The following is a 12,422-nucleotide window of genomic DNA, read 5'->3' as shown; positions in this document are numbered from 1 at the left end:
TTGACAAGACGGGGTGGGGCAGCGTGCTATACTATTATTACCTACCTCTCAAAACACTTTGACAGAAGGAGGGGGGAATACTACCATCTACTTGGTAAGACATTTGTACTCCATATTTGACCAGAGCGGGTGGGGGGCATGGCAACCTACCTGCTATACTATCATTACCTAACTCTCAAAACACTTTGACAGAAGGAGGGGGGAATACTACCATTATCTACTTGGCAAGACATTTGTACTCCATATTTGACCAGAGCGGGTGGGGGGCATGGCAACCTACCTGCTATACTATCATTACCTACCTTACCTCTCAAAACACTTTGACAGAAGGTGGGGGGAATACTACCATTATCTACTTGGTAAGACATTTGTACTCCATATTTGACCAGAGCGGGTGGGGGGCATGGCAACCTACCTGCTATACTATCATTACCTAACTCTCAAACACTTTGACAGAAGGAGGGGGGAATACTACCATTATCTACTTGGCAAGACATTTGTACTCCATATTTGACCAGAGTGGGTGGGGGGCATGGTAACCTACCTGCTATACTATCATTACCTACCTTACCTCTCAAAACACTTTGACAGAAGGTGGGGGGAATACTACCATTATCTACTTGGCAAGACATTTGTACTCCATATTTGACCAGAGCGGGTGGGGCAGGGGGGGGGGGGGGGCATGGCAACCTACCTGCCAAGACACTTGTATTCCATATTTGACCAGAGGACACCGTCTTGGTGGTCCATGAATATACCCAGACGACCCCCAAGATACATGATGTCATATATATCACTTGAATCGGTTAGCAGACCATCAACGGTGAATATCTGGACCCTATACAGTATGAAGGGAAAAAAATATATATAAAATACTATTGATTTGCAATCAGCGACGCTTTCATTGATAACCAGATAGAATAGGCATCCTAATTACTGTCTGTCATCATACATGTAATAGACCATGATGGTCCCCCTTCTGATCTCGGCCGTTGCTCACGCGATCGCGCCTAAATTTGGCACGCACATTCTTTACCACATAAAATGCAAGCTACATGTAGTATGAAAGAAAAATTCTGAAAAGAATTATTTTTTATATATTATGAATAAATTATGCAAATTTATTCATGAAAAACATTATTTGCATATTCAACACCCAACTTTACCTCAAATTTTCTTCTTCTATTGTAGATGTCATCTTTGTCATCTAATTTAAAATTTCCACAAAGAAAAATTGTGAAAACCATTTTTTCCCTTATGTATTTCTTTGTTTCCAGATTTTCTTATGTATTTCCATGTTTTTGCATCTTTTGTTTTTCATTTTTTTTCAATGGATATTATTACAGACCATTTAACAAGTAAATTAAACCCTAAATCAATTAAGCAGACCAATTAGAACGAAAAATCATCACCTTTTATGAATTTCATCTCCCTTAGACTTTGTACACAAAGTATAAAAATGAGCCATTTTTGGCAGGACATTGTCTCGTAAAAAAGTCACGTGACGTCTTGATACTAAGTCGTGAATTCGGTCTTTAGCGGGATTTTTTGAAATAATAAAATGATCATCACCTGAACTTTCCAATGGATGGTGTGTGTACGATTTTCCATCTATAAGGTGTCTTGTAGTTCCAGGTTTTGAGGTCTCTGTCTTGCCATATCACATGGGAATAATCTGTGTAAGTCTGATAAGACCACAGAGCAGCAAGGAAGTCATCGCCATGGTCTTTAGCGAATATCCTCTATGGAACAGCATTATGTAGTAAGACGGAAAAAGAAAAAAAGTTTATCAGGGAAATCAATCCATAATTTATTATTTATAAAAGGTCAAGTCCACGACAGAACAAACTTGATTTGAATAAAAAGAGAAAAATAAAAGAAGCATATCACTGAAAATTTCATCAGAAGAAATTCATTGAGAGCTGTGAGATTGACCATCTTTATGCATTTCTCGAAGAGGCAAATCTCGACCTATTTTAAATCCATAGTCAGCTGTTCGTGTCAACAATTTTTTGGGGACAAAGTCAACCCATATGGCCAATTTGAAGCATCCATAATGATGGTGATTTGGAAACTTTACAGATTTCATACCTTTCTATTTAATATACTTTAATAGTCTGATATTCAACATTTTGATTATCTAATTGTCTATTTTCCCCCCTTTTAAACATCTAAAACAACTTTCTTTGCTGGATTACCCTTTTGGTAAATACACGCAGCACAAACTGGCCTTGCACCAAATGTTTTGAAAAAGATTAGAATTAGTGAAAGTATATGTAGATGAAGTATTATATCAGAAGTGGATAAGGTAGTGCATTAGGACCAGGGGGGTGTTTCACAAAGATTGACTTAAATCGCACTTAAATGCGGACACGTACATGATATGCAACGCGCGATCTTATTGATAGATACGCAGTAGTGCGCGTCCTTATGAAACACCCCCTAGGAGGTGGTGTTTCACAAATATTTAAGCATGACTTAGTGTCATACCTCAATTTCAGATGCCTAAATCGTGCATCATGCATACAGGGCGCACACTACCGTGCATCCATCAATCAGATTATGCATCAAACATGTGCACGTCAGCATTTAAAGATAAATTCCAGTTTTGGTAATGATCTCAAAATGACTTTTTACAGAATCTAATATAATGACCACCAAAGTGTCTGTTTGTATGAATAAAAAATATGTGCCAAAGGATTCTGGAAGGAATTGTGTAATTGCTGAGAAATAAGCAAAATAAGCGCGGATTTGGTCACTTCCGTCGGGTCTTTACTCCGGCAAGAATAATACACTGTCCCACGTGAGCCTATCTGTGTTGGTGATCTTCAGTGTGAACATTTTTCAGCGTAGATTTCAAGATTTCACAAAATTCAGTTTATGTATAACTGTACCAGATCTAGATCCTCAGTGATATACTGACAATTAAGCCTTGTTTATTTACAGACTTTCTCATGAAATCAGTGTTTACTGCAACTGCTGGCATTTCTCTTTAATCCATTTCCAACTGGAACCGGGGTATACCTGTGTAGAGTCTATGGGAATTACAGAATTTAGTATTCATTGGCCCGTATTCTGAAGTCGGGTTTAACTTAAACTCGGGTTTAAAGTTGTGGTTGAAGTATGGATAGACAATTGTTACATAAATCACTAACAGTAGAGATATCACATTTCAGCTCATTTGGCTCTAAAATCATTCATAATTGTGCAGGAAGTATAACTAGAGAATTGTCTTCACCATCGATGAATCAGGAAAGAGCACCGTAAACGTAAGATACATACAACTTAATAAAAATTTTGACACTTTTGGCTCACCATAATTTTAGCACAGAGTTAGACCATGGTCCAAGTTAAACCTGACTTCAGAATACGGGCCAATGGGTTTAAATAAGCAATACTCTATGTCACACTCAACTCTTTGTGAAACACCTCCCCCATTCCCCCCGGCGTATTTTTGTCACAGACCTTAATGACCATTCCAGGAAGATTTGTTTCCGTTTGGAAACCTAACTGCTTCCACCATTGTACCACGTAGAATTGCCTGAGATTGTGGAAGCCGAAAACCAATCCAATGCACATGTTATCCCCCGTCTCCTCATCACCGCTGACGTACATGGTGCCCGTGTAGATCACGTCCTCAAATTTTTCGTTGCTGACAAGGAGCACAGGAACGTTTTTATCTTTCTTGCCGTGGACCTCTCTTCCCTGTCACAGACATGATATGAAAATCAATTGAAATGTAATGTAATTGAGTGAAATGAAATGGAATATAAATATGAAATGAGATGCAATACAGTGCAATGAATATATAGACTGGGCTATTTTGACAACTAAGAAACCTGTGGGGGGCTGATTCAGCACCCCCCTCACGGTTATGATCTCGGCCATCGATTGCATGATCGCCACGAAATATGGCACACACGTTACCCATGGCATAATCTACACAATTTTAAGGTCGACATCTGTGAAAAATCTCATTGCTAATTAATTATGCTAATTTATTCTTAAAATAAATATTTTGCTCTAATTAGCTAAATAGTGCCCCTAAAATGCAATTTTTTTTGTACAGGGATCTGATCAAATGTACTTTAAAGAAATTACAACATCACATTTATTAAAAATGTCGAGGGAGGGGGGGGGGGGCTAAATCAGCCCTCCCCCAGTCTTCTTAGGTTTATCCCTATCTAGGCCAGGCTATTTTTAGAGATCATATGGCTGGGGGGGGGATCTCTACCGTCGATTGTGCCACTTGCCTGGAACGTAATCTACAAAATTCTGTATTAATTTATTTCATGCAAATCGCTTTTAATTTATGCTTATTTATGCATAATTAGTATGCAAAATCATACTTTCTCAGCTAATTCCCTAAATAAAGCTCCAAATGTTCTAACTCTTTGTGGTAATCTCCACAAAAGAACATGAATAGAATTGCGATATCAGAACAATTTCTGATGTATTTCTTAGTTTTTTAGCTTTTGTTTTTTTGTTCTTCATTGAACTTTGATGGAGACCCATTTTGAGATCATAAACAGCAAAAAATAAATCCATTTAATAGACCAGCAAAACTAAAAATAACCATACAATTATGATTAAGGGTTGAAAACACAATTTGCATTGACTTTATGCACGAAATCACATTTTTGAGCAATTTTTGGTCTGACATGCACTTACAAAATGTTGCATAATTTTGTAACCCCGTACCTGGTCATCGCAAATTTGGTCTCAAAAGATGCGCAAGAATTTAACAAAAAAGTCAGCAAGCGGTGGGTAAAAAAATTTTGCGCTGGAAAAATATTGCGCGAATCGTTGAGAGGGCTGGGCTACAAGCCCCCGGCCTAGATAGGGTTTAATGAAATTAAATGCAATGCAATCCAATGATATGAAATGAAATGCAATGAAACAAAATGAAATTTAAAAAAATGAAGTGCTGTGAATTTACATAAAATAAAATGCAATGAAATGTAATACAATGCAATGAAATGAACGCAATGAAATGAAATGCAATAAGAAATGAAATGCAATGAAATGAAGTGCAACGATATGAAATGAAATGCAACGCAATGAAATGAAATGCAATGATACGAAATACAATGATACGAAATACAATGAAATGAAATGCAATGCAATGAAATGAACGCAATGAAATGAAATGCAATAAGAAATGAAATGCAACGATATGAAATGAAATGCAATGCAACAATATGAAATGAAATGCAATGATACGAAATACAATGAAATGAAATGCAATGCAATAAAAAGAACGCAATGAAATGAAATGCAATAAGAAATGAAATGAAATGAAGTGCAACGATATGAAATGAAATGCAATGCAACAATATGTAATGAAATGCAATGATACGAAATCAAATGAAATGAAATGCAATGCAATGAAATGAAAAGCAATTAAATGTAATGATATGAAATGAAATGCAATGATATGAGCTGAAATGCAATTTTTCATTGCTGACCATGAATATTTGTTACTGACATGAAAGTTTTTATTCTGTTTGCCATGGACCTCTCTTCCCTGTCACTGACAAGATATGGAAATCAATTGAAATTGAGTGAAATTAAATTAAATTAAATGGAATATAAATATGAAACAAAATGCAATAAAGTGCAATTAAATGAAATCACTCAAATGAAATAAAATGCAATGCAAACAATAGTATTAATGAAATGCAATGAAAAGAATTGGAAATAAAATAGAATGTGGTGATGTGAAGTAAAACAAATTGAAATGAAATGTAATACAATGCAGTGAAAAGAAATGCTATGAAATGAAATGCAGTGATACGAGATGAAATGCAATGTAGTGTAATATAATGCAATAAAATGATATAAAATGCAATGCAAAGCAATGCAATGAAATGTACTGTAATACAGTGCAATCAAATTAAATGCACTTTAATGAAATTAATATAAGGAAATTTAATACAATGCCATGAAATGAATTGTAATGAAATGAAATAAATGCATGCAAAAAAATGAATGCAATGAAATGAAATTCAATGCAATGAAATATGAAATAAATGCACTGCAATCAAATGGAATGAAATGACGTGACTTGAAATGCAATATGAAATGAGATATCAAAGCCATACCTTATCAGAGAAGAACCAAGTTACCCCTTGCGTGGGGAATTTCAGATTGCCAACTATCCCATTGGTCCAATTAGAACTGTGCAATCGAGGGTTCTTCGGACAATTATCAACCTCATCATCAAAGCCATCTCCATCAAAATCAGTCTCGCAAGCATCTCCTATGAAATTCTCTGTTGTAAAAATATAACAATGACAACACATCATTATAATCATGAAAATTTATTGAAATGTTAAAATATAGTTATGCTAAAAGTTATCACCACAGAAACTAAAATATTTTTCAAGCAGAAAATTACTTGGTAACATAGCTACTATTGCAAACGCGACCTATTAAGAAGTGAAAGAGTGTGCTATAATTCAAATGGGTCTTTATAACAAGACTACACTCTGTGAATTCTGCATTATGGGTAATGAATCTGGCCAGATATGATAATCTGAGGTAGGGCTATTAAGGTTGCAGGTTACTATTCCCTTTAATGGATACATTAATACGAACCGATATCATCTACTTGATCTTCATTTTGGACCAACGGACAATTATCGACCTCATTCAAAATGCCATCATCGTCAATATCCTCATCACATGCATCGCCTGAAAAAAGAAAGCAAATGGCAAAATTATGCAAAAAATACAGATTATTATGAAATACACGATTGTTACCAATCATGGCAAGGTATTCCTATTTAACCTTCATAAAATCTTCATCTTGCAAATAATGGCATAGTAATATTCAAAGACAATTTTATTGTTTGCTTTAATGGAGAGTAATGCTATATGTATATCAGTAAATAATTGAATGATGGTAAAATCAAAGAGATGAAACCATATCACAACATGCCTCTAATTATCCAACGCCCCCCCGACAAAAGGATACATATTCCTTCAAAGGTTTTGAATACATATGAGATTTTTTTTTTCAATTTTACCTTCACCATCACCATCAATATCAAGCTGTTCAGCATTAGGGACATAAATACAGTTGTCATCGTAATCATGTACGCTGTCACCGTCTCTGGTTAAGGAATTTGAATTAAATGACAGAAAAGGAAAATTTGATATTACCTATTGGTTAGTTTCCACATAATCTCAGTATAATATATCTTCTTCTTTTTATGTTGGTTTGAGTGACGATTAGTCATATTTGACTATTGTCGCCATTGACTCTATCTATAAAAATCTCACTTATCACATAATGTATTATTACCAATATGATGTATACATATATGAAATATTCTTCTAATATGAAAAGGATAATTATATTGTATACAAAAGTTTGTCGTAACTCTTGTCAAAGTGGCATATAAACAAATCTTCACCAAAAACAAACCGCTATCTTGAGCTCAGTTCCAACTAGTTGCACTTGCCCTGCCCTTTCAAAGATGCATTCATACCAGTTAGCACGGTACATTGTGTACATTACTGTGGAAATACAAATGGTTTACAGTAGGGGAAAGAACACAAACATTGAGAGAAAAACAAGAAGACATATGCCTTTTGCTCATTGCAGATGGCATAATCTATAATAATCAAAGAAAAAAAACATAGAAAATGAAAAATTATGCATAAAATCAGATTTCTGCTCTAAATCAAGAAATTAAGGTCATATGATGATAGATATGTAAGTACCGGTTTGTAACAAATTGTAGGCCTATGTCACTTACAATGCTCGGTTGTCTAAATAGGACTTCCTTCCATGAAGGAAGCAATTCCTTGAATCAGTATAGCCGTCGAAAGCTGGGGTAATGGTATGCAGCACTTTGAAGCATTGCAAAAAAGTGCTATGTAAATGATGCATATCATTATATTTTCATTATAAGGAAAAAATTACGATAGTCAATCACTAAATGAAAGCAAACATACACATCAGACTCCCCATTGTCGCATTCATCACCATATCCATCCTTGTCATAGTCGTCCTGATCAGGGTTAGTGACGAAGGGGCAATTATCACAAGCATCGCCTACGTCGTCCCCATCGGTATCCTCTTGATCAGGGTTGTAGACAAACTTGCAGTTGTCCTTCCAGTCCTTGAGACCTAGGATCAAGGGTAAGATCATCACAGGTTATGCTTAACTCATACCCATGAAACCTACCCCAACAGGTGAAACCTACCCCAGAGTTGTAAACAAACTTGATGTTTACCTTCCAGTCCTTGTGACCTATGATCAAGGGTAAGATCATCACAAGTTATGCTCAACTCATATCTGTGAAACCTACCCCAACAGGTGAAACTTTACCCAAGAGTTGTAAACAGACTTGAAGTTTACCTTCCAGTCCTTAAGACCTATGATCAATGATAAGATCATCCTTGGGCCCTGTCATTTACTGTTTTCATGACAATTCAGTATGCTTCTCTTTGTTTCCAAAAGACATTGAGCAAATTTCCTAAAGAAAAAATTATGACATTGATGGATTTCCATATACTTCAGATTGATCGGATCAATTGTAATTCTTTATAAGATGGGGCCCAGGTTATGCTTAACTCATACCTGTGAAACCGACCCAAACAGTTGAAACCTTGGAGCCTACCCAAGGGTTGGAAACAAACTTGATGTTGTTCCTTCAGTCCTAAGACCTAATGTCAGGTATAAGATCATCATAGGTTATGCTCATCTCGTATTCATGAAACCGACCCCAACAGGTAAAACCAACCCCACAGTTATAAAATGAACTTGATGTTATTCTCCCAGTCCCTGAGACATATAGGATCAAGGGTAAGACTATCACAAGTAAGATGCTATACTCACAACCAACCGAACCAACAGGTGAACCTACCCCAGGGTTGTAAACAAACTTGCAGTTGTCCTCCCAGGGGTCCGTTGCAGAGAGAGTTGCGATCGATCGCAACTCTAAAAATCATGCGTAACTTGATATTCAACCAATCAACAGTGCGCATTTGGGACTTGCGATTGATTATTTGACTTGCGTTTAAACGCAACTGTTTCTGCAACGGACCCCAGTCATAGTGACCCTAGAGCCCAGCACACACTATGCAACGCGATTGCACCAAGATGCGATCGCATCAAAATTACAGTGTGCGCCAACCTACAACACGCTGCAACTGCGTCCTGCTTTGCTGCAGTAGGATCGCAGACCACAACTCAGACAATTGAAATGTCAAATCTTTCTACAATTTTGCTGATTTCAGCCAATCAGATTTGTCCTTGACAATGACATCATGGCCAATTTGCTGCGCTGACAACTTTTGTGCAAAGAAGAGGTTCCATGAAAGCACCCAGATGGGACTGACAACTTGTTGGAATGGGCTCTTAGTGCATTCGCATCGCATAGTGTATGCTGGGCTTAAATTCAAGGGCAAGACCATCACAAGTTATGCTCCATTCACAACCGTGAAACCAACCCCAAACTGAACAATAATAGGTCAGGGCCGAGTAACATGAGGAGTAGCAATTGAATGCTCATTTGTGTTTTACCCTTCATTGTGCATTTAATGGAATCAACTATGAAAATTTGTTCTGTGATCAATGCATATTTTTTGTAGCATCACATTCATTTGCTCATTCAAAGTTATTTATTGAGGTAAAAAAAAAAAAACAAATACATGACGCTCTGATTGCTGCATGTCGCCAAATGAAAAAATAAATAAATTACAAGTATTACATGCAAATTTGATAACCCACAAGGTAATATATAACATACATAACCTTAGAATGCCATATGACAGAACAACAAAACAAGGAATAACCATTATTATACAACATTAAAGTATATAAAAAAAATATTCAAATGAAGTATAAAAACAATGAAGTATCAAAATAATGAAACAAATGAAATATCATATATACATACAGTGCATCCCAGAAAAAAATGAAACCGAGATTTATCGATGATTTATCATAACTTAATCACAAATAAAATAGACAAATGACCTACCATTGTAAAGCTTAGAGTCTCCTCTTTCATCTGAAATTACTTAGATTATTTGTCATCCATGCATGAGTGAGAAAAAACAATTTGAAGAGGGGATACCAAAAAAGTCATTTGGCATGCTGTATCTGGGTTTCAAAAATTCTGAAAACCACATTTTCAATATCTGCTCTTTAATTTGATACCTTAATTACAGAAAATGGTCAATAAATAACAAAGTTCTGGTCATTTTAAATAAGGCTTGAATTTCAATGATTTCATAAAATGAAGATGTTTTACAGGCTAGCGTTCAAACTCACACAACACTCCTTTCTGTTGACGATCAGCCATGCATTAAGTCATTTGTTAACCATGCGATAGCTTCTGTGGGAAACCAGTGAAAACATGTTTCTTTAATGAAATTATGAAAATACAAGCATTGTTTCGAGGGAACATAAATTTTACTTCTTGACCATTTTTTGTGATCTAGGTGTCAAAATAAAAGAGCAAATATTGAACTTTTTAGACATGTGATTTTCTTTTTGAAATTCAGATACCCCCGCCAAATGAGTTTTTGGTATCCTTTCTTCAAATTGTTTTTGCTCACTCATGCATGAATGAGGAATAAGCTAAGTAATATCAGATAAAAGAGGAGATTCCAAGCTTAACATTGGTAGGTCATTTGTCTATTGTATTTGTGATTAAGTTCTGATAAATCGTCATGTAATCTTGGTTTGGTTTTTTCTGGGACGCAATGTACATACAGTTGACGCCAAAAGCTTGCATACACCCATGTATTTCAGTGAAATTTGTTTGCCAAATATCGTAAAATTTACTACATGTATATCTTCGGAAATTTAAATACTAAATGTACCATGATGAATTTGGTATGAAATGAAATAGCATGCTTTTGTTTAATTCCTCTAAAATATGAAGATTTTTTTTTGAAAAAATAACATCTAAATATTTTTCAGCTCCTGATGACAAAGCAATGTGATGAAGGGGCATGATATACCTACTTCTTTGATATCTAATTTGTCATGAAAGCACAAGCAATAAGATACAGTCAATTTTAAGATTTTTGGCAAGTGTCAACCTTTCTTTGAATTTCCTGGGTGTATGTAAACTTCTGGCCTCAACTGTATACATATAAAAATCATATTGATTATCAAATCATGTGAGACTGTGGGTACATTAACTGAATTTGAACGCACACAAACCCATGTACATGTACATGGCCATATAAATTTACAGGGGGGGGTGCCCTAAAAGATGGAAACATACATGCACATGTACATTTTTTTACTGAAAATTTTCACAAAGTTGACCAAAAGTGATCACAAGATCATGCTGGAACTTTTGCAGTTCTGTGGAAAATAACAAGAGCAAAGGGGAGGAAGGGCCTGTCAATACAAGGTGGGAAAATGAAGTAAAACTGACAGGGTGCTTTAAAAAAAATAATCTCAATTGTTCAAAAGACAATGTATGCATGTACTGAGAAAAAGGCATCAATATTGCAACATCTTGTGTGCACATTGTGCGCATGGGAAGGGTAAATATTTTTATCTATCATGAAAAATAGCGCATACATTCTTAATTCTGAAGCTTCATTAATCCCAAGGTTTGGATATTCAGAAGGTTCGTTAATCCAAAAATGAAGTGAGGTTTGTAATTCCGAAGGTTCGTTAGTCCCAAAATGAAATGATTAACGGACCTTATTTCGTTTTCAGACTAACGAACCTTCGGAACAACAAACCTTATTTCGTTTTCAGATTAACAAACCTTCAGAACATCAAACCTTATTTTGTTTTCAGATTATCGAATCTTCGGAATAACGAACCCTCGGAATAACACCACAAATGTTCAGATTAACGAACCCTTTTACGTTTTCGGATGAATGGACATCGAGGTATAGGCAATTTACCTGTTTCGGAATTTCGAACCTTCGGATTTACAAAGTGTAACCCCAAAATAGAATATTCATAGTGACTTGAATTACAATGGGAAAAACGAAAACAAATACATGTTAAAGGTACATGTAAAATGAGATGAAGCAGGATTACTTGTTTTTGAAAAAAAAAATGGTGTCCATCTTCCGATGATAGTGGTCCCTGAGCAAGGACTTTGTATATTGAGCGACAAGACTGGAGGTCAGGAGTGTGTGGGTGTGTGAGGGTTTATGCGAGTGTGGGTGTGAGATGATGAAGTCTGATATTCCATAAATAAGTAAATGTCTGAACAAGTATCTTTACAGTAATTGTGCAGGTTTGCTTTAAATGGTGCTGTAGTTTATCCTGAAGCTGCCTTTTTAAACGGTTTCTAAAACGGCCAAATTCTGAAGCTGTGATCTCGTGCAAAAATACCCTTGATAACCTAGTCGGTGATCAATCATTCATTAAAAAAAATTGCTTTTGGATAATTGAATGGTACTAATTACTTGTTCCATCGCA

The 12,422-nt window shown here is 35.8% G+C and overlaps 1 protein-coding gene across 1 annotated transcript in view; it reads right to left on the bottom strand.

Moving 5' to 3' along the window:
• The window catches only part of LOC121417629, a 160,351-nt gene that overhangs the window by 12,240 nt on the left and 135,689 nt on the right, over positions 1-12,422 (bottom strand). Inside the window, exons 41-47 of the mRNA XM_041611366.1 lie at positions 7,966-8,140; positions 7,032-7,117; positions 6,601-6,696; positions 6,105-6,274; positions 3,466-3,705; positions 1,573-1,742; positions 695-838 (exon numbers count right to left, since the gene is read on the bottom strand). Of these exons, the coding sequence (XP_041467300.1) occupies positions 695-838; positions 1,573-1,742; positions 3,466-3,705; positions 6,105-6,274; positions 6,601-6,696; positions 7,032-7,117; positions 7,966-8,140 (1,081 nt within the window). The remainder of the gene's footprint in view (positions 1-694; positions 839-1,572; positions 1,743-3,465; positions 3,706-6,104; positions 6,275-6,600; positions 6,697-7,031; positions 7,118-7,965; positions 8,141-12,422) is intronic.

This window comes from Lytechinus variegatus, chromosome 6 (assembly GCF_018143015.1).
Source record: "Lytechinus variegatus isolate NC3 chromosome 6, Lvar_3.0, whole genome shotgun sequence".
NCBI lineage: Eukaryota > Metazoa > Echinodermata > Echinoidea > Temnopleuroida > Toxopneustidae > Lytechinus > Lytechinus variegatus.
The sequence above is the reverse complement of the archived record's forward strand: the minus strand, read 5'-3'. Positions and strand labels throughout refer to the sequence as shown.